Source organism: Ursus arctos, unplaced genomic scaffold (genome assembly GCF_023065955.2).
Source record: "Ursus arctos isolate Adak ecotype North America unplaced genomic scaffold, UrsArc2.0 scaffold_34, whole genome shotgun sequence".
Classification (NCBI taxonomy): Eukaryota; Metazoa; Chordata; class Mammalia; order Carnivora; family Ursidae; genus Ursus; species Ursus arctos.
In genome coordinates, this window is record NW_026623030.1 from 23,568,910 (window position 1) to 23,595,457 (window position 26,548).

A 26,548-nucleotide genomic window follows, 5' to 3' on the forward strand; every position below is an offset into this window, starting at 1 on the left:
GACAGATTATCACTTGATAGTCCCTATTGAGTAAAACTAGTGATCTACAGCTACTCCAGTTCCACAGGGCATTGCTAGTCATCCGTGCTGAGACAGGGAGAGGGGCTGAGTTCCTTTTGCAAAACAAAAAGCAACATTTGGACTAGAACCCATCACTTAAAAATTGCTGCAAAACAGCGAGTTCTGTACTTTTTAAGCTAATATTTCTGGGAGTCTACCCAACAACCTCTAAAATGGAGCTGATTAAGGAATTGCTAAGCCAAATGGCATAACCCCTAGAAGCCTCTGTTTGCTCATCTGTAAACTGGGGAGAACGAGATGAGAATCTCTGATATTAGGAATCAGAAAATACTTCATGACCTGTAAAGCAGATAATGGATTATCTATACTAAGCAGACTAGACATACTGCAACGCATTCCCAGGATTGGAACGGTCTGAACTGGGGATGTGGTGTGACCAAAATCATCAGTCAGTTGTTTATATGTGGCCTGGTTAAATTTTTGTATGCTTCTGAGCTCTGTTTCCTCATCTATATGCTGTGGCAAGACCTCATTCTACTGTGCACCAAGGCTAAAATAAGACTGTTTGAAAAAAGAGAAACATACCACTATTATTATTCCATCACAGTTTTCTTGTCCGAGTCAGACAATAGCAACAGAGCAAACAAAACTAGACTTGGAGGCCCATACTCCACAGTGAATGTTGGGGCATCGCTGCCCTCTGCTGGTCAGCAGCGGTACCACAGTGGTTACAGAGAGGAGCAGGGAGGGTCCCTGAGGAAAGAGCCCTGGGAAACTGAGGTGCACAGAGATGAAGGGACTTGCTGGAGGGCACGGAGCTAGCTTTAGATAGAGCAGCTGGGACTCCTGACTCTTAGCTCCTCTTAGAGGGAGAAGAAGAGGACTGGAAATTCATCCTTTGTGGTTTCACTCCTGCTACATTCTAAACTTTCCTAGATAATCTGATTGGGATTTTTCTCTCTTATTCTTCCTTTACCACCCAAACTGCATGGACTTCCTTTACCTTTTCAAGGTAGCCACCATTGGCCCCGAGGTGCTGGGTGCTTTACAGAAATGATCTGGATCCTTACAACTGCTTTTTGGAAGATGGACTAGGAGACTAAAGCTCAGAGAGGTTAAGACACAGGCCCAAGGTCCAACGGCCAGGAAGCACAGGAGCTGGGATTTGAACTCTCACCTGAGACCCCAAAGCCCACATTCTAACTGCCAAACAAAACAAGGCAAAACAACACGGTAACTTGTGAAGACGTGATTAAAGGTAACTTTGTTTTTTGAATGCCCAAAATGGTATTTGCTGGGAAGACACATGATGAAACCATAAGAGAGGGAAATTTTTTGAGCATTTTACCATATGCTGGTGACATTCACACACAACATCTGTTAAATCTCCTGTTGACATGTATATGATCTTGGATCCTGTCCACTATATTGAGGCACAAATGAAGAAACTATGTTCAAAGCAGTTGAGAAATTTACCTAATGTCACTCGGTCAGACTCTAATCCCCCTAATTAATGTGAGAGTATAAATAAATTATGCTGTTAAAAACACAAACGGAGGAGGTGTCTGGGTGGTGCAGTTGGTTAAGTCTGAATCTTGATTTCGGCTCAGATCGTGATCTCAGGGTTGTGAGATCGAGCCCCATGTCAGGCTTGGCAGGGAGTCTGCTTGAGATTCTCTCTCTCTTTCCTCCTCTGCCCCTCTCTCCACTCGTGCTCTCTCTCTCACTCTCAAATAAATAAATAAATAAATAAAATCTTTAAATAAACAAACACAAACAGAGGAAAGTGCATGGTAGCCTGGGTCAGGCTGGCCTGTAGGCTTCCCAGTCACGAAATCCCTCAGACTCTCCTTTAAACCATTTCCTTTCTTGTGGCCTCAGGATTTGAAGTCCTCCTGATCTGGGTTCAAACCCCACATTTCTGAGCACTACTATGTGCCAGGTCAGGGCTGGGTATATTATTTCATTTAATTCTTTGTGAGAACACAGTGAGATAGATAATGATGACCACACTGAAGCTGTGAGAAGTTATGTATCTTGCCCAAGTGTGTGGGTGAGTCCGGGTGTTGATAATTTGTTAATTTTCTATGTGATACTGTCTTCACAGTCTTATTCTTGCCCATCCGCAGACCAGGAAACAGATAAAGACAAGTGAAAATGATTTGCCTCAGGGCCTTTGCACTTGCCATTCCCTCTGCCTGCAATGCTTTTCTCAGACATTCTGGAGGTTCAGTCCCTCAGCCTCTTTAGGTTTTCACTTAAAAGTCATCTTCTCAGGGAGGCCTTTTCCAACCACCTTATTGAGAAGTTCAACTCCCACTCTTAATGACTCAATGACAAAAAGACAACCCAATGCAAATGTGGGCAAAGGACTTAAACAGACATCTCTTTAAGAAGATATACAAATGGCCAATGAACACATGAAGAAATGCTTGACACCTAATGACTTGCATTAGGGAAATGCAAATCAAAACCCCACTGGATACCAGGACTTGCCACTCAGATGGCTGTTATTTACTAAATGGAAAATAACAAGGGTTGGCAAGGATGTGGAGAAATTGGGAGCCCCCATATACTGCAGGTGGGAATGGAAAATGGCCTGTTCCCTGTGGGAAGCAGTTTGGTGATTCTAATCTTAGGTTTTTACCCAAAAGAATTGAAAACAGGAATGCAATTATTTGTACCAGAAAGTTCATGGTGACACTATTCACCATACCCAAAGGTGGAAACAACCCCAATGTCCATCAGCTGATGAATGGATATATCAAATGTGATCTATGCATACAACAGAATATTACTCAGCCATAAAAAGGAATGAACTGATATATGGTAAGACGTGCGTGACCCTTGAAAACAGGACACTACATGAAAGGAGCCGGTCACAACAGACCACCCAGTTTATGATTCCATTTAACATGAAAGGTCCAGAATAGGTAAATCCACAGAGACAGCAAGCAGACTTGTGGCTGCCAGGAGCTGCAGGGGCAAAAGAAGGGAATAGGGAGTGATGGGTGTGGGGTCTTCTTTCTGGTGATGAAAATGTTTGGGAACTAGATAGAAGTGGTGTTTGCACAGCATCGTGAATGTACTAAATGCCACTGAATTGTTCACTTTGAAATGGTTAGTTTTACATTATGTGAATTTCACCTCAATGTAACCAACAAGTTCAACCCCAAACAACCTTATTTTCCTTCCCTGCTTGGTTTTTCTCCATCAGGCACATGGCCCTCTCACACACTATATATCTAACTTACTTATCAATTGTCCATCCTGTTTCTTTAGAATATAAGTTCCAAGAGGATGGGGATTTGGGTCTCTTTTATTAACTCACATATCCTTAAAGAGTCACTGGCACTCAGTAAATATTTGTTATATAAATGAATTAGGAAGGATGTGGCACAGTCGGTTAAGCATCAGACTCCTAGTTTCAGCTCAGCTTATGATCTCAGAGTCATGAGATGGAGCCCACGTCGGACTCCGTGCTCAGTGTGGAGTCTGCTTGAGACTCTGTCCCTCTCCCTGCTTCTCTCTCTCTCTCTCAAATAAATAAATCTTTAAAAGGAAGGAAGGAAGGAAGGAAGGAAGGAAGGAAGGAAGGGAGGGAGGGAGGGAGGGAGGGAGGGAGGGAGGGAGGGAGGGAGAGAGGGAGGGAGGGAGGAAGAAAGACACAGTGAAGAGTCCTGCCCCTCAAGATCCACCCCACCTCCGATTCTAATGGGCTCTTGATCCTCAAATACGTTAACGTCACCCTCAGTCTGGGCTCATTTTTTCCCTCCCTTTCCTGAGGAGGTGAATTCGCAGGCTCTCACTCCTCTGAGCCCTTTAAACCTTCTCTGCTGACAGTTTGAAAGAAGAGGGACAGGAGAGGAGACAATGAATCCATCACAATGTAGAGAAAAACCGTCTGCTCCTCTGCTCTGTGGCTTCCCACAGCAGTTTATGGGAACCCCAGACCGCAGCTATGAAGCCATCCTGTCCCTCAGCCAGGAAGACATCATCCCCAGCTGTGCACAAGTGGCTCTTTGGCAGGGGTGAGGTGGGGGGGTGGATATTTACAGGAACAAGTCAATAACCATTTACGGAAGAGCTACTCTGACACAGCCCTGTACCAGGCACTCGGCCAAATTACAAATGAAAGATATCATTCATTCATTCATGTGGTGAACAAACATTCACTGAGCACCTACTATGTGCCTTATTCTCTGGTCCTTGATTTCACAGTTTACAGTTGAATTTACAGCTTAGAAGCCAACACTGTATAGACCAGGGTTTCTCAGCTCAGCACTATGGGCATTTTGGATCCAACAACTCATTGTCATGGGGGGTTGATCTAGGTATTGTGGGATGTTTAACAGGATTCCCAGACCCTCACACATAGTAAGTGCTCAGTAAACACTTGTTGAAGAAAAGAATGGGGAAAGGATTGTGAGAAAGGCCTGGAGAAGCATAGGCTGCTACTTCAGGGCCTGATGTTCAGGAGGGATGTGTATTATCTTCCTTCTTTCATTACCTATCCATCCAACGATCCATCCACTCATTCACCAAGCATTCCCCAGACATCTGGGTTATGCTTGGAACCTAGGAGACCCTAGTTTCAAGAACTCACAGTCGACCAGGAGACATGAGATGTGCTCAGAAATAACTTCAACACCAGATACAGAGTGACAACCCACGGTATGAGGGCACACAGAGATGGCGTATGGTCAAGACAGAGACAATGAGGGGCGCCTGGGTAGCGCAGTCGTTAAGGCGTCTGCCTTCGGCTCAGGGCGTGATCCCGGCGTTCCGGGATCGAGTCCCACATCGGGCTCCTCTGCTGGGAGCCTCCTTCTTCCTCTCTCACTCGCCTGCTGTGTTCCCTCTCTCACTGGCTGTCTCTCTGTCACATAAATAAATAAAATCTTAAAAAAAAAAAAAAGACAGAGACAATGGGTACTCTGTGCCCAGGTTCAATAACCCAATATTTAAATATTTAATTATAGCAGAGATCAACAGGTTTTTCTGCCATGCCCGACTCCTCCTTCTAACTCAACCTGAAATCAGCAGACCTTCATAGACCCACCCATGGCTGATTGGATGAGGATGGCCATCTGCCAAGGTGAGCTAGACCACTGGCCAATTGTCTTTGTCTTCTCAGAGCTATATCCTTTTCTTAGTATTGTTACTATTATGAATAACACATCATTTTTTAAAAGATTTTATTTGTTTGTTTATTTTTTATTTGTGAGAGAGAGAGAGCATACACGCACACAAGCAGGGGCTGGAGCAGAGGGAGAGGGAGAGAGAGAGCCCCAAGCAGACTCTGTGCTGAGCATGGAGCCTGATGCAGGGCTTGATCCCATGACCCTGAGATCATGACCTGAGCCAAAATCAAGAGTCAGATGCTTAACAGACTGAGCCACGCAGGTGCCCCAATAACGTATCATTATTAATTAATAGCTGCAATTTACTGAACATTATTATGTACCAGGCATGGTGCTATTAATGAATAATCTGATTTAATTCCCTTAAAGAAAATCAGTCAATCAGAGACCTTTCATTATGTATGGCAACCCCAGGGGCATTTGGGATTTAAGTGATGCACTTTGAAGATAGAAGTACGATTATTCAACTTCCACTTAATCAGAGAAACTAAGTGGTAGGTGGCATTGTAGAGGAAGGCAAGGCACTGGGCAGGCAGATGCTAAGTGGGAGACTGTTCCAGGCATAAGGGAAATGGGGGTGGGTATGAAAAGAAAAAAAAAGCAAGAGTGAGAGCCAAGGGAATTAGCCTTGACTGGATAAAATGGACAGTGAGAATTTTGATAAAAGCAATGGAATGGGCAGGGAGAAGTACAGAGATCTTCAAATCATAGACTCCACCACCATCCCCTCCCTGTTCTAGTTGGTGAGCAGAACTATGGTGCTCTTCTTACCCCTTCTCCCTGGGGCCTCTGGCCTGCCCCTCAGCTCTAGCCCTCACTTTCTGTTTGCTGTACCCATTCTATCTCATGTCACCATCTCCATGCTTCGGGCTCAGTCTGGTGACCTGGCCCCAGGTCCTCTCCATTCCATTGACTTCTCTGTGTAACTTGGTACTCTTGAGCTGGACTGAGATTACCCTAATGAGTGCCATGTAACTGGCTCAACAAAAAGGGTCAAAGCAAGTCAACATCTTTAACATGAGGTACTGTCAGTTTGACGGGGCCAAGAGAATGAGACTGTGCTTTAGTTAAGTTTGATTGTGAGGAATAAATACTTAGTCACACTACATCACTGTGGCATAATAAGTAATACATATTTGGTCTCTGCTCCGATTCCTGACATGAGGCTCCTAAAACCCTTGTAATTTCCTGAGTAAGAGGGGTGCTAAGAGCGTCTTTTGTTTTAATATTTGGTCTTTGAGCATGGTTCCTGACACAGAGCTCCTAAATCCCTTGATATTTTCTAGGTGATAAAAGGGTCTTTTGTCCTAGTGAGGTGACTCTTGGTGGGCTCCTGGGGAGCTTCAGGATGGGGGACAGTCACCAGAAAGACCAAGCCATGACTAGGAGCCTAGAACTTTTGGCCTTGCCCCCATCTTCTGGGGAGAGGAGGAGCTAGAGATTAAGTTAATAATTGACCGTGCCTACATAATGAAGCCTCCATAAAAATCCCTAAACTATGGAGTTTGGAGAGTTTCCAGGTTGGTGAACACCTCCACATGCTGAGACAGTGGTGCACCCCAACTTACAGAAGCTTCTATACTCAGAACCCTTCCAGCCAGATGTACCTCTTCATCTGGATGTTCATCTGTATCCTTTATTATATCCTTCATAATAAACTAGTAAATGTGTTCTCCTGCATTCTGTGAGCCACCATATCAAATTACCAAATTACCTGAGGAAGGGGTTATAGGAACCCCCAATTCATAGCCAAGTCAGTCACCTGGGGACCCATTGCTTGTGATTGCCATCAGAAGTGGGGGCAACCTTAGGGGACTGAGCCCCTCATTTGTGGGGTCTACACTAACTCCAGGTAGTTAGTGTCAGAACTGAATTGTAGGACACGCAGTCAGTGTCCAGAAAGAGTTGGAGAACTGGTTAGTGTGGAAAATCCACACATTTGGTGTCAGAAGTGGTGTGAGTGTAGAGACAGAGGTTTTTCCTTTTATTCACATAACAAGGGCTTACCACGCACATGCTCAGATAGAAGTATGGAAGATGGGATTTCATGAAAGGAAAAAAAAAAAACCCAAAACCCAAGAAGAGAAATTGTAATTGGGTCAGGCCTCTTGGGAGTCCAGAACCAGGGAGGAATTCTCTATTCTGGATCACTCTAGAGACCCATGGTGCTGGTGGGTCTTCATGCTGGAGGCCTGCCCTCAGCTCCTCTCTGCCCTCCCTCTGTCTCTCTGCTCCTGCTTTTTGTTTCATGTCCTAAATTTCCACCTTCTCAGCACTTTATTCTCTTTTCCTCCTCTATTCTCTGTATCTGAATGCCTTGCTGTAATTAAACAAATGTTTTTATCTCTGCTTTAATGACAGAGGTGGTGACTCACTAATACAGGAAGGCGTATTGGAATACATCCCTTCCAAAGGTGATGTATTCAGTTTTTTAAAAATATTTTATTTTTTTAGTAATCTCTACACCCAACGTGGGGCTCGAACTCACAACCCAGAGATCAAGAGTTGCACACTCCACCAACTGAGCCAGCCATGCAGCCCAGTATTCAGCTTTTGAGCTAAAAAGGAGAAACTGTCAATCACATGTGGCTATCTTGGTACGTAAAATAATTTTTTAAAATAAGTAAGCGAATAAATAAACTTGGTTCCTCAAAGTATTAAATAGAATTACAATATGATCCATCAACTCCACTTCTGGCTATATACCCCCAAAGAACTGAAAACAGGGATGTGAACAGAAATTTGTGCAACAGTGTTTGTAGCTGCATTATTCACAATAGCCAAAAAGGTGGAAACAACCTAAGTGTCCATCGATGAATGAATGGATAAACACAATGTGCGCTCTCCACACAATAAAATATTATTCAGCCTTAAAAAGGAAGGAAATCCTGACACATGCTACAATATGGATGAACCTGGAAGACATCATGCCAAATGAAATAACCCAGACACAAAAGGACAAATATTGCATGACTCCCAATTATATGAGGGACCTAGAGTAGTCAAGTTCATAGAGACAGAAAGTGGTTTCCAGGGGCTGGGAGGAGAGAATGAGGAGTCAGTGTTTAATGAGGACAGAGCTTCAGTTTGAGGTGATGAAAGGGTAGGAGACAAATGGTGGTGATGGGTGCACAAATATGTGAATGTACTTAATGCCACAGAACTGTAAACTTAAAAAATGGTTAAAACAGTAAAAATTTATGTTATTTTACCATAATCTTAAAAAAAAGTTTTTGGGTTTTGGAAAGTTAGAGATAGTCAACCCATCCATGATTTGAGTGAGAGCATCTCTTGTGGTGGTTGGACTAAAACAGAAGCTGGCAGAACTCACAGGGAATGAGAAAAGGGAAGGAAATAGAGGCTTCGGGTATACAAGGCAGCAGGTACCTGAGCCAAATCCAATAGCATAGTCCATGATCCGTTAACATGACACCAAGGGAAAGATGGGCAAGGACACCAAGGGAAAGATGACAGATGAGGTGGCCTGCCAGGGTGATGCACCTAAGACACGTCCCAGCACCCAGGAATGTCTGCCTCTTGGCATTTGGGTCCTTGCTTGTCTCTGGACTTCAGGGATGCTGTCTACTGTGATACCAATGAGTTGTATGTCTGCCTGTTTATGGGTTTTAGAGATGTTGTCTGCAAGCCTCCCAGTGAACTTCACAAGGGTTCCCCAGCAATGCTTCTTAAATCGGAATGCTTTGGGCATGAGTTAAAGAAAGCCCAGTTAAAATGACTTAAGCAATATACGTTAAAAAAGAAGTCCCAGGTAGGGTGGCTCCAGACGTAGTTAACCAAGTGGCTCTGACCAAGTTGTTTCCATTGTTTGTCCTGCCATTCTAAGCATGTCACACTGGAAACACCATTTCTTCTCACATCTCTTTCTTTCTTTTTTAAAGATTTTATTTATTTATTCGACAGAGATAGAGACAGCCAGCAAGAGAGGGAACACAAGGAGGGGGAGTGGGAGAGGAAGAAGCAGGCTCATAGCGGAAGAGCCTGATGTGGGACTCGATCCCATAACGCCGGGATCACGCCCTGAGCCGAAGGCAGACGCTTAACCGCTGTGCCACCCAGGCGCCCCTCTCACATCTTTCTTAGGAATGACCTCCTTCTTCAGAAGATCCCTAAAAAACTTTACCTCATGTTTCAGTGGCTATAATAGGATTTTGTACCCACTTCTACAGGTAGAATGGGATTAACGTGATACCCCTGAGTTGGGAATAGGGTTATCTTTTCTGAGGGTTTGAAACCTGAACAAAATCATTAACAAAGAAAAAGAGAATAGATTTTGAGTGGACAGTTGAGTGTCTGCTAAATCCTCAGATACTGATCTGGGGATTAACTGACACTTGCAAAGAGTTATTTTGGACTTGCTTCTGTATTGACTAGCGGGTGAGAAGTATGATTTCGGATACTCTGGGTCAAAGATGGCTCACCTCCAGGTTTCATTCCAGCCTGTGAGAAGGGAAAGAGAAGAGTGGAGGGCATGCTCTTTTCTTTTTTTATGTCATGACCTCAGCGCACAGAATCCCTTCTACTTCCTGCCCCAAGTATAACCTGGCACCCCGCTGAGAGTCCCAGAAGCCCTCCCCAGAGGATGCTCATCCTTTCCCCACTCTCCCGGTGTCCTCCATGCTCCCTACCTCTAGTTCCAGATCAGTGATTGTCCATCTTGAGTACACTCTGAGGCTCACGGCACCTGGCTGAACCACTTTAATGCCTTTTCATTGCTGATGTCTACTAATCAATCAATCAATCAATCAATCAATCAATCAATCCTTATTCTTAGGAGACTTTGGCATCTAGCTCATCCTTCCTCCCCACTCCAGTTCCTACCACTCTGTTGATGACTTTAATGATTGTAAGATGACCCAAGACCTGGTTAACCTCCTGGCCCCTTGGCTCTTGTCCCTCCTCATTCCAATGATCTTCACCTTCACTCTACTCTAGCCACCACATCCTCTGACCATGTCCTAAACATCAGTTTCTCCTGAAACGAATCTTCCTCTAAAGTCTTCAATTTCTCTGGCCACAAGGTGTTCTTTCAATTATTTCAGGCTTAGCAGTTCTTTGAACTCCAGGATCCCTTGACTCTTCTACTTTCTCCTTCTCAGGACCCTCCTTCCTTCACTTCCTTCCTTAACCAGCAGAGATTCCCTGGTCCTCATTTTATTTTATTTTCAGATTGATTTATTTATTTTAGAAGGAGAGAGAAGAGATTACCTGCAAGTGGGGTGGGAGAGAGGCACAGTGAGAGGGAGAGAATCTCCAGGAGACTCCCCACTGAATGAGGAGCCCAGCCCGGGGCTCAGTCCCACGATGCTGAGATCATGACCTAAGCTGAAATCAAGAGTCAGACGCTCAACCGACTGAGCCACTCAGGCACCCCGCCACCCCCGGTCCTCATTTTAGCCACTTTCTTGCCAGTGCTTGAGTAGTAGACATTGTGGGTGACTGTCCAACATCCACTCCAACCCAGATAATGGATCCAAGCTGGTCATGGTCATTTCTGCTCTCTTTCCAGGGGAGCATCAGGTGTGTGACTCACTTCTAGCACTAGAGAGTAGAGTGAGGTGAGGAGAAAGGGACTCGGGGAAAGATTTTCCCATCAAAGAGACAGAAGAATTGATTATCTTTCTTTCTGAGGACCAACCAACAACAAGACAGGGCAGACAGATAGAAAAGAACCTGGATCCTTGGTGCTGTTTTCAAGCCACTAAATCAAATCCTTCTAAATTTTGTCTTCCCTATATATGAGACAATAATTTCTTTTATATTTAAGCCAGTTTGAGTCTGGTATTCTGTTACCTTCCAACGAAATCACCCTTAATAACATTATTCTCAACTTCCAGCAAAAGCTCAGCCCTGGATCAATGTAAATTTCCTTCTATTCTACTTTCATATGTGTCCTGCTAAGACTAATAGAGACAGCAATGGGTTCTTGGTCCTCTAGAATCCTCAGACACCTCTTTACCATCCACTATTAGAAGGAAATCCCCAGTTTTCCCCACCCATCCCCAGCCTCTGTGTTTAGGGTTGAAGAAGACCTAGTTATTACCTGAAGTGACCAGCTGTCTTGATCAGGAAATAGGTTTTTAAAGTTCCAAGGAGGGTGTGTGTATTGGGCTTGGATGGAGTGGAGGGAAGGGGAGATCCTGGGATTAAAAGAAATCCAGGGGCGCCTGGGTGGCGCAGCTGTTAAGCATCTGCCTTCGGCTCAGTTCATGATCCCAGGGTCCTGAGATCAAGCCCCGCATCGGGCTCCCTGCTCGGTGGGAAGTCTGCTTCTCCCTCTCACACTCCCCTTGCTTGTGTTCCCTCTCTCACTGTCTCTCTCTGTCAAATAAATAAATAAATAAAATCTTAAAAAAAATAAAAATAAAAGAAATCCAGCATTCATGAGAAGTATAGAGCAAGTTTACCCAGAATACATTGAGTGAGCCAGTCATTCCCAGTGCCTGGGTTGAGCTGGGAGGCAAAGAAAAGCTTTCTGCTCTGTGTTGTGGGGCTGGCAAGGAAGAGGAGCCCCAGGGAAGTGTGACTTAGGGGGAAGAAGAGGCAGAGATGTAGTTTCACTCACACTGTTTCAGGAACAAATGTAAAAGACCAAAATAGATATGGTAGATGACAATGATTACAAATTCTAAAACTATTTGAACCACTTGGCAAGACCTGATGGGTCCCGGATGTGGAGGTGGGAGGTGGATCGTATAGGTGGGAAGGCCCCAGGCCCCTATTATGATCTCAGTCACGTAGATGTTGCAAAAACCACTTCATGGTTTTTAATTCTCAATGCCATGCTGGAATTCCTGCTTTCCCTGTTGGCTCTTCTCCTGTTCACCATAGCAACTGTTTTGATTCTTCTTCCCTCTCATCGAACTTCCCACCCCTCTGCTTTGTCTTTCTCTCTCCTCAGGCACATCTGCCTCTTATTTCACACAGAAAATGGATGCCATCTGAATGGGCCAGCCCTCACCTTCCTCACTTACCTGCAACTGTACTCACCTTTTGCTCTATCCCACAGATTTAGTCAGCAGGGCTATCCAATAGAACTTTCTACAATGGTGTACATGTTCTTATCTTCACTGTCCACTACAGCAGAAGCCACATGTGGCTACTGAGCACTTGAAATATGGTGAGTACAAATGAAGAACTGAATTTTAAATTTCATTCAATTTTAAGCAATTTAAATTTATATGGCCACATGTGGTTAGTGTCTACCCTATTAGGCAGCATTGGTTTAGTTTAATTCAAAGAAAAACTGTTTTGAATATCAGGGCACTGGAATCTCTCCTAACTCGGTGACATCCCGAAGCAGTAGACTCTTGACCAACTTCTTATAAGAATTCTGAATTAGATGATGAGAGGGAAGGAAGAGAGGGTCAGAAAGGCAGGTTCACGAGAAATTGCCATGGAGAAATACAGAGAGGGATAAAAAGCACTTGACATGCTTTATTTTAGTAGCTCCAGTTGCCAAGAAAGAAACCACAGTGAATTCCTGGCTCAAACACTGTACTCCTGAAGGAGAGTAAGAGGCTCCTATCATAGTATCTTTACAGAAAATCCACAGTAATACTGACACCAACAGAGTTTGGAGGAAGAACCAAACACCAACCAGGTGAGAGTGTGGTGTCAGCTGAGTTATTTCAAAGGGCATCCAGGGGCACCATGTGGCTCAGTTGTTTAAGTGACCAACTCTTGGTTTCAGCTCATGTCATGACCTCAGGGCCATGAGACTGAGCAGGGCTATGGTGGGCTCCTCACTCAGCTGGGAGTCCGTTTGAGATTCTCTTCCTCTGCCCCTCCCACATGCACTCTCTTTCTCTCCCTAAAATAAATAAATAAATCTTTCTTGAAAAAGAAGGGGGGGGGCATCCAGTTATCTTTGTTTGGATTCTTTACCAAAATGCAAAATGTGCACAGCACAAACACAAACAGAACGGTGACTTGCATGTCTCTTTGTGTAGCTGATTTTGCTCACCTTTGATCATTCTATCACATTTCAAACAGTTACACATCTTTGAAATACAAAAAGTTAGAATACCACATCCTCCTGCCTCCACCGACCTCCTCTAAATGGCTAGCCAATTGCTCTGAGATCATATCTTGAGTAATTTTTCTCCCTTGATTTTAAATGCTTTTGTCATTTGCTAAGTACTCACCTATACTGCGTTCAACACTTGACTCCATCGTGTTCCATTAACTTATCTGTCAGTTTCCTTATATCGCTCTATTTCCTGTCATCACTGGCTTATTCAGGAACCGCTTTCCGTTGGCTCCTGGGTACACACTACTTCCTCATTTTCCTCTCCTTCCCTGATGCCTCTTAGTCCCTTGGTGTTGGATGCTTCAGAGATTCACCCTCAGCGCCCCCTCCATGTCACTATACCCTCTCCCTGGACAGATCCCCTCCCTGCCTCCTCTCTTGCCCCTTCTATCCACTTTCCAGGGTGCAGCGCGAGTGATTTTACTAAAGTGTAAATGACGTCATGCCAGGACTCTGCTTACAGATCCATCTACTGGTCTCAGGATAAATCACTGACTCCTTAACAGCAGCCACAGGGGGTTGAAATAGACTGTTTCCCCAAAGTGGACCCTGAGACAAGGATTCAGGTGCAAGTAGTTCATATAGGAGGTGAGGCCAGAAAGGGCAGTGGGGAAGTGACACAGGGAGGGAAGGCAGCCAGTGCAGGAAGCACTGAAGAACAGGTCACTGCTGTAGGCATCCGGGACTCAATCCCACCGGGGACCTCTGGGAAACTGCCTAGACCGCCTCAGCGTTGTCCCACCTGAGAGCAGAGTATTTAACCTGAGTCTCTATACTCTGAGAGTCGCACTTCTTTCTCCTCCTTCTTATTTTCTTTCCTTCCAGCCCTTTCTTCCCCTTCCCCCTCTACGCCTTCCCCCTCCACCCCCTCCACTCCTCTCACCCTCCACACCTCCTTCTACCCCCTTCTACCCCCCCTCCCCAATAGGCCCCCCACAACATGTTTCTTCTGTGACCCCGCCCATAGCCTTAGGTGATTGGACCAGAGATAGACAGCTAGACCAATCAGATTCACTCTTCTGGGACTCTGGAATTAAGCAGTAGGCCTGGAGTCTCCTGTGAACTGTGGCCACCTGATGTGGATGCCATGATGGCCTTGTTTGGTGACGTGCCCGCAGAGGAGCAGAGAAGTCCCGTGTTTAGGGAGATGCACAGTGGGTGCAGAGAGAGACAGGCCGAGGCGGGACCACACAGCTTCAGACAAACCGAAAGTGCAACCTCAGCTAGGGACATTTTAGTTTCCCTATTAATAAGTTCTCACGTTTCCTGCACTTGAGTTCTGTAAGACAGCAGTGTTTCCTCAACAACAACAGCAACAAAAAAACCCCCTACCTTTTCTGCTAAAGGAAGTCACTTGATTTTCTGACCTGTAACCAGAAACACACACACCCTTGACGAAGAGAAAATCACCCAAGCCTCCAAGCCCCATTCCACTCATGACGTTAATTCCTACTTTACAAAGAAACAGAAACCACCATTCTTGACATTCCACTTTGAACAGCTCAAATATTTCCATCTTAACTACCCCTTCCCCCAATCTTCCCTTGACACTATACCCCTATTAAAAACCACCCTTACCCTCAAGCTGAGCTTAAAGGAAAGGTAGTCCTCATCCGTGTCTCTACTCTCTCCCTCAAATCAGTCCCTACATGAAGTATTGTTTTGTGGGGAAGTGTGCTACTCTGAAGATGTGATTTTAAGTGTCTATGGGACTTTTAGGTCTGGAGGTTCATAGACTGTACAGGTGTGGAGCTCAGAAGGCAGATTTGGTCTGTGATAGAGATTTTTTTTTTTTTTTAAGATTTTTTTTATTTATTTAACAGAGACAGCCAGCGAGAGAGGGAACACAAGCAGGGGGAGTGGGAGAGGAAGAAGCAGGCTCATAGTGGAGGAGTCTGATGTGGGGCTCGATCCCAGAACGCTGGGATCACGCCCTGGGCCGAAGGCAGGCGCTTAACCGCTGTGCCACCCAGGCGCCCCTGTGATAGAGATTTTTTAAATCTACCAGTGATTTTTAAAAAGTAATGCATGAGTATGGTAGAAAAACTTCATAGAAAGGTGATAAATAAGTCGCTTGACAAACACTGACAAATCCCGCAGTTCCCTCCCCAAAGACCATCTTCTATATCCTTCCAGACACAGCTAGCTTCATGGACATGGGACCTGTGTAGGTACATAAGGACGCACATGTAGCAGGGACCTGAGCTTGCTTTAATGCTCTGCTGTTGCCATCTTGAAATTCTTAATCTTGACTAAGGGACCCCACATTTTCTTTCTTGTTTTTTTTTTTTTAAGATTTTATTTATTTATTTGGCAGACAGAGACAGTGAGAGAGGGAACACAAGCAAGGGGAGTGTGAGAGGGAGAAGCAGGCTTCCTGCCAAGCAGGGAGCCCAATGCGGGGCTCAATCCCAGGACCCTGGGATCATGACCTGAGCTTAAGGCAGAGGCTTAACGGCTGAGCCACCCAGGTGCCGGGACCCCACATTTTCATTTTGCACTGGGCCCCCAAATTATGTAGTAGGCCCTATTTCCAGCTATATGCCATGCATAGTTAAACACATGATATACACATGCACCCCTCTTTCCATCCCCTTTTCTTTTAGCATTTGGTGATTCTTAAAAGAATGGGTGTGGATGAAATTTCCCAGGGAGAAGACGCAAAAGTTATTAGTGCAATTTACCAAATATGTCTGCTTCTTCTGTTTCTTGGTACAGAGGGGGATATATGGTGAGATTGCATTTCCTGGTTCCCTGGTTGTTAGATGGGGCCAAGTGACTAGTTTTGACCAATGAGTTAGGGGCAAAAGGGAGTACGTCATTTCTAGATCAGAGTTTTTTTTTTTCAAAGATTTATTTATTTTAAAGAGAGAGAGTGCACAAGTGCCCACGTATGCATTGAGGAGGGGGAGGGGCAGAGGAAGAGGGAGAAGGATAGAATCTCCAGTAGACTCCTGGCTGAGCACAGAGCCCCACTGGGGGCTCTATCCCAGGAGCGAGAGATCATGACCTGAACTGAAACCAAGAGTTGAACGCATAACCACCTGAGCCACCCAGGTGCCCCAAGGTCAGAGCATTTAAATGCCACTGTAAGACCTGCCAGATTTCTCATTCAAGAGTTCAAGATAGTGGCTGTTCTATTAGTTTTGTTTTCTGAGTGACTACAATGAACAGAGCCTCCTGGGTGATCCATGATAAATATATATTGTGGATGAGAAATAAAATGACATTTTGTTTTTAAGCCATGAGATTTGGGGGGCTGTTTGATATTGCAACATAACCTGTCTTAACATGACTGATAGAAATATAAAAAATGCTGAGATAGAATTTGCTGGAACTGACACATAAAAGGAGAAGAGTCATAGAAAGATAAGACAAAGAGTCACAGAGGTAAAGATGAGAAACTAGGGGCGCCTAGGTGGCTCAGTTGGTTAAGCATCCGTCTTTGGCTCAGGTCATGATCCTGGGTCCTGGGATCCAGCCCTGCGACCATTGGGCTCCCTCCCTCCCTCTGCCCTTCCCCCCCAACTTGTGCTATCTCTCGAGCTCATGCCCTCTGTCTCCCTCTCTCAAATAAATAAATAAAATCCTAAAAGAAAAAAAAAAAGATGAGAAACTAGAAGAAGGGACCCAGGGGAGTCACGGAAATCAAGGGAAGAAATTGCTCAAGAGGTAGAGAGTGGTTATTAAGAACAGTATCCTTGAAGTGGTGGTGGGAGAAATAGTAGACAGAGGGCTGAGGAAGCAGAGGGAAGAGCATGAGGGATCAGTCTACGAGTTCAGCAGAAAGACCAGGAGCCCTGCTGCGTGCACTGCAAGAAGGGCCAAGAAAATTTACATTCAATCTCACCTTCTTCCTGCTCTCCAGTGTCCTGAACCGAGAGCCAGGAGGTAAGGTACTCTAAAATCATAGGCTATCAGAAAACTTGCTATTGGAAATTGCATCAGTAAGAATGAAATATTCCACTTTCGCCTGGAGGATCTAAGTCACCTTGCCACAGAGAAGCAGCCTCAATTTGCACCTTCGTTGCAGAGCTTCTGATAAAGGGTTTCTAGACGCAACATTCAACACTTGTCTTAGCTTTATTACTTCCAATCCGGATCTGAGGTTGACCGTTTTATACAAACCTGCTTTGCTTTGAGCCTATCAAAATCTGCTTTCAGGGGCGCCTGGGTGGCTCAGTCGTTAAGCGTCTGCCTTCGGCTCAGGTCATGATCCCAGCGTTCTGGGATCGAGGCCCGCATCAGGCCCCCTGCTCAGAGGGAAGCCTGCTTCTCCCTCTCCCACTCCCCCTACTTGTGTTCCCTCTCTCGCTGCCTCTCTCTCTGTCAAATAAATAAAATCTTTTTTTTTTTTTTAAATCTGCTTTCATTTAAATTTAATCTAGACTCCACCATCGCCCATAAGCCTATGATAACTCTGTCCCTTTGATGATGGCGGTACCTCCTCCGGCACAAGCTCTTTCTCACTGAATGAGTCAGTAAACCTAATTTTGCTGAAAGGCAAGTTTGTTTCTGATGGTCTTAGGCTGATTGGCCTAGTCATGGGCATAACTCCAGGGGCAGGTCAGACAGCAGATCTCAGTGGATCTCAACAGTCACGCAGAAATATCCAACTTAGAAATAAAGTCTTTCTCCCCTCCCAGCCCCAGCAATTCTGACTCCCCCCACCATCTACAAACCAGAGCGCTGTAGAGGAAGTGTGGAGAGGGAGAAGAGGGAGACCTTCATTCACCCAGCGTTCATAGGCATCTGTGGCTGAACAAAGGGTTGTAGAAATGAATCAGTCAGTCTATGAGTGGGCCTTGAGGCAACAGAAAGATCTAGGCCCTTCATTAAGACACAATGGAAGCACTAGGTCTCCTGACATTTGAAGGGCTGCCCCTTTCCCCCAACTGAAAGGAGTCCAAAAAAGTGAAAGGAAAAGGGGGATAAGGGAGAATGCTAAAAATGCCCTTCCTTTGAACACCATCTTTGTGCAGGCATCTGGGGGAGGCCAGCTGGAGCAGGGTCATCTGCCAGCCAGGCCTGTAGGACTTCGCTTCTCTTGTTTATCCCCAGCCACATCTGGGGCAGCTGCCAGGGCCCGCCCCCACTCTGTCGTCATTGGAGGAACTCAAACTTAAAGGCTCCTGCGAAGAATCAGTACGTTTCATTTTCCTGTTACTGGTGGACTTGCTGCGGCTGGTCTAGAAGGGTTGAGCCTTCCTCCAGAGCCTAGTGGAGACTGAGCCTCTCACCATGCCAGCCTGCTGCAGCTGGAAAGATGTTTTCCAGTATGAGACAAACAAAGTCCTCCAGATCCAGAGCACAAATTATGGCACCATTAAGTGGATCTTCCACGTGCTGGTCTTTTCCTACATCAGGTAAGCGGGGTGTGGGGATGACCCCAAATGTCTGCAGTGGTTGACAGCACAAAAATCCTCAAGGTGCAGCTTCTGGTGCACATCCTGAATTCCACGTGGTTTTAAATTTGAGACTTTTTTCCTCATAGCAAGCTGGGGCTGGGGGGGGGGGGCAGGGAGAAGGGGGACAGGGGGGAGGGGGGATGCAGCTGCAGGCAGGAGGAAACAAAGCAGTCTGCTGCGGAAAGAAGCCACAAGAGGCAAAGCCACACTTCGGGTTCTATCCCAGACCAGCCTGGGTGAGCTGGGCAGGGCACGCCTGGGGGAAGTGGGAAACAGGGCAACACCCTGGATTTCAAGGGAGGAGGCAAGGATTAGGGCACACCTGGTGATAATCCTGGCATCTGTCTGAGTCATCACCCTTAGGGGAGGAATAGGACCAAACTTGTCAATGTAACTTTAAGTCCTCTCTAGTATCTGGAAGGTCCCCCTTGCTCTTTTTTGTTTCCGTTTCTTAACAGTTTATTGAGATATAATTCACACAGCTATACAACTCACTCGTTTAAAGCGTACAATTTAGAGGCGCCTGGGTGGCTCAGTTGGTTAAGCATCTGACTCTTGATTTTGGCTCAGGTCATGATCTCAGGGTCATGGGATTAAGCTCCACATTAGCCCCGTACTCAGCGTGGAGTCTGCTTGAGATTCTCCCTCTCCTCCTCCCTTTGCCCCTCCCCCTGCTCACAAGCTCTCTCTCCTTCTCAAATAAATCTTTAAAAAAATAAAGTGTACAATTTAGTGAATTTTAGTATATTCAGAGTTGTGCAGCCATCACCACAATCAATTCTAGAACATTTTCATCACCTCAAAAAGAAACTCCACAGCCCTGAGCCATCACTCCCAATCCTTCTGCTTCCCTGTAGCTCTGGTGACCCACTGATCTACTCTCTGTCTCTGGGATTTGCCTATATTGGGCATGTCATAGAAATGGAACCATGCACTATGTGGTCCTTTGTGTCTGGCTTCTTCCACTCATCATGTTTGCAAGGTGCATTCATGTCGAAACATGTATCTCTACTTCATTCCTCTGTATGGCCAAGTAATATTTCATTGCCTGGATAAACCTTTTTTTGGGGGGGGTAGACATTTGGGTTGTTTCCAGTTTGGGGCTATTATGGATAACGGATAATGCTGCTAGGAATATGGGTGTATGCGTGTTTGCATGAACATGTTGTCAGTTTTCTTGGGTATTGCACCTACCCACTGAATGAAAGATCATTCAGTAGCTTTATTTTTGACATTTTAAGGAACCACCGCTTTCAGAATGGCTGCACCATTTCATATTCCCACCACAATGTATGTTTCCATTTCTCCACATCCTTACCAAACACTTGCTCTTGTCTGGTTTTTTTGGATTATGGGCATCCTAGTCAATGGTTCTCATTGTGGTTTTGATTCACAGTTCCTTAATGGCTAATGTCCCATTGCTCTTTGTGATGATGGTGATGATGATGAAGAAAATTTGCATCTCTAAGGTCAGACAATGTAGTTTACCAGCTAAGAGTTAGAGCAACCTATTTTATAATCCTGGCTAAGTTTTCTTGGCCAGGTCACTTAACCTCTCTGAGCCTCCCTTTCTGCATCTGTTCATAGAGGTGTCATAATTAAACAAGAAAAGGCATGGCAAATACTTCTCAATGTCTGGCAGAGGGTAAAAGCTCCACAAATAGCAGCTATCTTTAAAAATAACCTTTTTGACTTAAAAATAGAATTATCATATGATCCAGTAATTCCACTACTGCGTAGTACTTACCCAAAGAAAATGAAAATACTGCTTGGAAAAGATACATGCATCCCTATGTCTGTTGCAGCATTATTTACAATAGCCAAGATCAAGATATGGAAGCAACCCAGGTACCCACTGACAGAGGAATGGATAAAGAAGATGTAGTACATATACAGTGGAATATTGCTCAGTCATAAAAAAGACTGAAATCTTGCCATTTGCAACACCATGGATGGACCTAGAGGGTATAGTGCTAAGTGAAATAAGTCAGTCAGAGAAAGACAAATACAGTATGATTTTACTCCTATGTGTAAACAAATGAACAAAGAAAAAAAGGATGCAAACAAACTCTTAAATACAGAGAACAAACTGGTGGCTGTCAAAGGGGAGGAGGATGGGGGTTGGGTGAAGTAGATAAAAGAGATTAAGAGTACACTTATCTTGATGAGCACTGAGAAATGTATAGAATTGTTGAATCATTATATCGTACACCTGAAACTAATACAACACTATGTTAATTATACTTGAATTTAAAAAAATCAAAAAATTATCTTTTTGAATATAATAGGCACTTTCATATACATTCTCTCCTTTGACTGTCAAAGTAACCATGTCCACACCTGGGATTTGAGATCTGGAAATGTGGATTCAATAATCTTTCACTGCTCTGAGCCTTGGTTTCCTCATCCGTAAAATGAGGACAAAGGCTGTTGTAAGAATTAGTTGCTTGAAAAATACCTGGTGTATGGCAAGCCCTCACCAAGTGTTAATTCTTCTTATTAATAAGAATTTGATTTGATTCATATGTTTACTATACAAGCACTAAATAATAAACACATATATTAAATTCTAAAATAAGACACGTTACTTGAGCCAGACATCATAGAACTGATGATGAAGCGCACAGTTAGTAAATGCTCCTTTATGCACCAGTACATAGATCATGCGTCACGATTCCATGTGACAGGTGACGTGATTTCCTGATATTCTTGGCACACAATTTCTTAAAAGCAGATTATTGTATATAGGAACAGCTTATTATGAGAGCACCTTGTAATGATAAATATTTTTCTCTCATATGGTGGAACCTTATCTTCCATGCATTTAACTCCCTCAAATCCAGTTACGCATGTCCATGGGAGAGACAGCGCAATTTCAACAGTGCAATGATCAAGTGAATGGGTGCCCCAGTTCAGGCATGAGATGGGGTGCCTGACTTGGGGATCCCTGTCAGTCTGTTCTCACATGTTTTCAGTAGAATGACCATCTTGCTACTGAATGGAGTCCCATAGACCACAGCTTGGGAAATGCTGCCTTAAGTTGTACTGTGGGGCCTCAAGTTGATAAAACTGCAACTCGGCCATTTGTGAAATGGGTAGACCCATGGTGCCTAGGGATTAGGGGTGGTAGTCTGCATCAAATAGGATGGGTATGGACCACAGGTTGGAAGTCCAGACAGGTCAGGTAATACTCAAGATATGTAGCAGCATGTGGTGGGTTCTAGCCATGGAGTCCTAGGTTCAGAGCCTGTCCATACTAGGGTTGCAAAGGCAAAGAGCCAGGATAATGAAGTAAGACAGGGCTTCAGTTATTGAGACTGGGGTACAAGGAAGGGGCTGTCAATAAAAGAAATAATACAAAAGGCTGGCTAGCTTTTCATAGTCCCTCAAAACCAAGTTCAGATTGGAATCAAAGGCAGGGGCTGCAGCTATTGGCAGGCTCAAGTGGCTCCAGCTTCCAGGGTTACAGGAGTGTGTAGTCAGCGTGCTGAGTAGGCCTGTGCTAGTCCAAAGTGTTTGGATAGTAAGTGACAGAGACCTAACTCAAGTTAGGCACCAAACCACACAGTGGAAGAGATGGAGCTGCCCTCAGACATGGCTGGTTATAAAAGCTCAAACTATGTCATCGGGTTGGGTCGCTCTTCCCACATTGTGGCTCTATTTGGCTTTGTTCTTGATTCGGCTCTCTATGTGGCATGATGCCACACTCATATCCTCAGTAACTCCAGAGGAACAGGCAAGTCTTCCTGATAGCTGTGGCATGAAAGTCCCAGGAAAGTCTCTGGTTGCTACAGCTTGAATTACACAACCACCCCTGAACCAATCCTGAGGCTAGGAGCATGGTGTCGCCTGATTGGCCAATCCTGGGTCATGTGCTCACTCCTGTGGCAGGAAATAGGGAGAGGGTGCAGGGCTCAAGGCGCCCAATCTGAACCACATCCAGTAACTTTACCTTAGGAAAGAAGAACACTATTGCCGGAAGACATGGGAAAAGAAAGGGGGGTGGGGCAAAGGAAAAACAACCATTACATGGTTTTTCCAAAAGTGAGAAATTTCAGAGACTTCTGAAGTCTACTGCTCTATCCTTGGCTTGTCTCAGCCCTGCACCTGGAGACTCTGCCCCAGGTTATTGCCAGGGCAGGGCCCTTGGTATTCTCAACAGAGATTTCCTCTGAGAATAAGCTTCTGGAATTCCGCAGGGTTTTCCAACCCATGGTTCTTTTTTGTCCTCTGGCCTCAATGAGGTGGGAAGAATAGGATAATGATGATTATACTCCCAGGAAAACTAATTGAAAAAACCTGCATGACAATAAAAATAACTTCCTTATACAGCTGGATTTATTTATATCATCTCAATTGATATGCTAGGACATAGGTATTCTTTTCATTATTGCACAGATAAGGAAAGAAAAGCTGTGAAAGATGGAGTTAATTTCTAAAAGATCATCCGGGTAGAAAGTGGGTTTCAAAAAGGATTCAAATCCAAAACCAATCCAATGCTCTTAACCCAGAAAGCACCCTACTGAAGTGGTTTACCCAGCAGACTGCGAAAGCCTGAGTACTAGGCCTTCTCAATCTTTGGCCAATCAATCATTCTTCCTTCTTCACCACGATCTCTGTCTTTCTGGGTTGGCCTGGGCAAGTGCAGGAGAAGGAGGGAGGCTGGAATGAGGATCCCATAAGTTTACCCTTTTCTATAATTCATTCATTCCCCCAAATAAATTTTAGACTATCTACTATGAGTCAGACACTATTCATGGCTCTAGAGACTATTACAGTGAGCAAAACAAAGTTCTTACAACTCATGGGGTTGCATGCCAGTGGAGGAGAGAGATATGATACCAAAAAAAGCAAAAAAAGAAATAATAAAATATGTGATGTTGACAGATGCTATGAAGGGTAATAAAGCAGAGAAGAGAACAGAGAGTGATAATGGGCAAATGTGAGTGCGTGTGGGATAGAGACATTTGGGCTGAGATCTGCACGAAGGGAGGAAACAAGACATGAAATATTTAGGAAAAGAATGTTTCTGGTGGAGGGAACAGCAAGTACAAAGGCCCTGAGGTAGAGACTTGATAGGGTGTTCAAGGAAAAGCAAGCAGGTCAGTGTGGCTGGAGCAGAGGAAACAAGTTAGTGAATGATAAGAAGTGCGTGAACTGGAGAGAGAACACTGGTGGGGGAGGAAGGGCAGATCATTCAGGGCCTTGGAAGCTACTCTGCGTTCTTTGGATTTTATTCTGAGTGAGTTGAGAAGCTGTAGGAGGATTTTAAGCAGAGAAGTAAAAGATGTTTTCATTTTCTTGGGAAGATTTCCCTCTTCCCTGGAGACTAGCCCTCTCAGAAGCTTTTCCAGTGAATACAGAAGAGTAGGGAAGATTGAGAGAAAAACAGAACAAACTTCACTCAAACTGCTTCTTCTCCCTTACCCAGTCAACCTCTACTCAGGCTGACAGAAAGCACAATATTGTCCTGCGCAGCCTCAGGCTGTCTGTCACCATGGAGATGGTGCTGTTGAGCTAGTTTGTGGCTGGCTGCCTGTTTCATGGGAGCGTTGCCACACACCTACCTGTGAGGCTGGGCCTTTTTCAACTGAGTGGAAGTGAGTCCACCACGGAGATGGGAGGGGACACCAGAAGCCGGGGAGGGGCAAATCCAACCCAGGCATGGCCCCTATGGCTCCTGCCACTTGAGGGCAACAGAAACATGAAGTGATTTGCCACATTCTCATCCTACCCTGAACCCCTGGGTGATGTGATAGACATGGGGGGTCCGGAGAAAACCCACTTCAGGAGGAGACTGCCTCTAGGAAGAGGAGAATCCAGCCAACTGACTCAAGGGACCGAAAGAACAGTGAATGCACATATCTGAAAGCAAAAAAGAGAAGCAGCCAGGACAGCATGTTCCAGAAGCTGGTGAGAGAGGAGGGAGGACCAGGCGCTGAGGGCAGAGAGGTAGGCAAGGGCCAGACTGCGTGAAGAGTTGGAATTTCTTCCTTAGGGCCATGGGAAGCTGCTCACAGGGTTGAGAGGGGGGAGTGAAACCATTTGATTCCTGTTTCTAAAGTGCTCTTGGGCCTCTGTGTAGAAGGCAGATCGTGGGGGGCAAGAGCGACAGTAGGAGGGCAGTGAAAAGGGCGCCAGAGTCAACCAGATGAGAGAGGTGGCAACTCAGATGATAACAGGACAGCACAGGTGGACAGAAGTGGGCAAAGCAGGGATAAGTTTTGGAGGCAGAACTGACAGATTTGCTAGGAGGTGGAAGATGATTCTGGGTTCCCAGGTGAATGAGGATGCCTTTACTAACAGGAGGAAGACTGAGGGGCAGCAAGCTTATTGACGAACAGCATTGTTAGCGATGTCAAGCAAGCAAACAACTACTACCATCTATCGGCTTCCCTCCATAAATGTCTAAACTAAACCATTAAGAAAGCTAGAAGCACACAGTCTACAAAAATGGTCCTTTCAAATGAATAAATTTAGCTTTATGGAGAGCTTGCCTTGTTGTCCTGGTTTTCTCATTTCACCCTGGAAACCGAGGCTTCTCTGTGGACCAGCTTTCCACACACCCACAGGCTTCTGGGCACCACCACTCCAGCCCAGCCTCCCACCCAAGGCAGGAACCTCTCAACCCTCCTGGGTTTTTAGCACAGTGCTAAAAAGAGGAACGATGGATTATTCACAGAGCAGCATGCGTCAGCTGGCTGACGTGCAAGATGCCAAGAAGGGGAGGCAAAGGTGGGACTGGAGAAGCCAAAAAGGATCATATTATGAACAGCCTTGAACTTCATTCTGAGGACACTGAGAAAGCATGGAGAGTCTTCCCCACCCTTCCACCAACATTTCATTATGAAAAATTTCAACCATATAGATTTGCGTTTTCTAGACAATATTTCTTCTCAAACTCAGCAGAGCGGATTCTGTTTAGAACCAGATACTCTGCCCAATGTAATACTAACATCTCCTTATTACAGAAGAAGAAATAATGACCCAGAAAGGTTAAGTAACTTACACACGGCCATGTAGCTAGTAAGTGGTAGAGCCAAGACTGAACCCAGGCTTCTCACTCCAGAGCCCAAGCTTTTACTACTAGATCATGTAGAATATGGAGGAGACAGGAGCACATATGGAGGCAGGGAGATCATTCAGGAGGCTACTGGGAGGTCTAGGTGAGAGGTGACGGTGACTTGGACTAAGGAGGTGACAGCGGTAGAGGAGAGAAGTAGATGAATAGCATTAGGAAGATAAAATAGGATTTGACAATTGAATGGTTGAAGGGTAATGAGGGAAAGGATGCTAAGGAATGTTTCTAGATTGGGCAACTGATATGTGGTGGGAGAACTTATTGGGATAGGAAATGTGGGGGGGGGAAGCCCATCTGGGGTGGAAGATGAGTTCAGAACTGAAGGCACTGAGTTTTTCATGTATATGGGACATACAAATTTGGATCCTTAGTAGATAGAGAGATATGTGAATCTGGAACTAGAGATAGATATTTTTATATCACCAGCATATAGACGTAACTAGAACGATGGAAGTAGCTACAACTGACCAGCAAGAGCAGATGTAAATGAGAAGACAAGAGGGCTTAGAACAGACCCCTGAGAAATGCTAACATTTAAGTGATGGGGAGCACAGACGTCCCTGAAGGATTCTCAGATGGGTGGCCATGGAGATCCAAAGAAAGTCAGGAGAATGTGGATTCCAGGAAGCTAAGGGAAGAAGGGGAAGGAGGTGTTGCATGGTCATGGGGGGTCAAATGCTGCTGAGAATTTTAGGAAGATCAAATCTATAGTATGTTTATCAGATATAGCAAGGATGACGTTGCTCTTTACTTGGCAAGAGAGGATTTAGAGAAGTGGTGGAGTGGGAGCCAGACTGGAGTGGGCAGAGGAGTGAATGGAGATGCAGAAATGGATGTGGTGACT

General features: G+C 45.0%; 2 protein-coding genes across 10 annotated transcripts in view; one reads left to right on the forward strand and one right to left on the reverse strand.

Moving 5' to 3' along the window:
- Positions 1-26,548, reverse strand: part of IFT81 (intraflagellar transport 81) — a 205,843-nt gene that overhangs the window by 126,859 nt on the left and 52,436 nt on the right. The window lies entirely within an intron of this gene.
- P2RX7 (purinergic receptor P2X 7) overlaps positions 18,338-26,548 on the forward strand; it is a 38,429-nt gene continuing 30,218 nt past the window's right edge. The window contains exon 1 of the mRNA XM_026514848.3: positions 18,338-18,581. Coding sequence (XP_026370633.1) covers positions 18,457-18,581 — 125 coding nt within the window. The 5' untranslated portion in view covers positions 18,338-18,456. The remainder of the gene's footprint in view (positions 18,582-26,548) is intronic.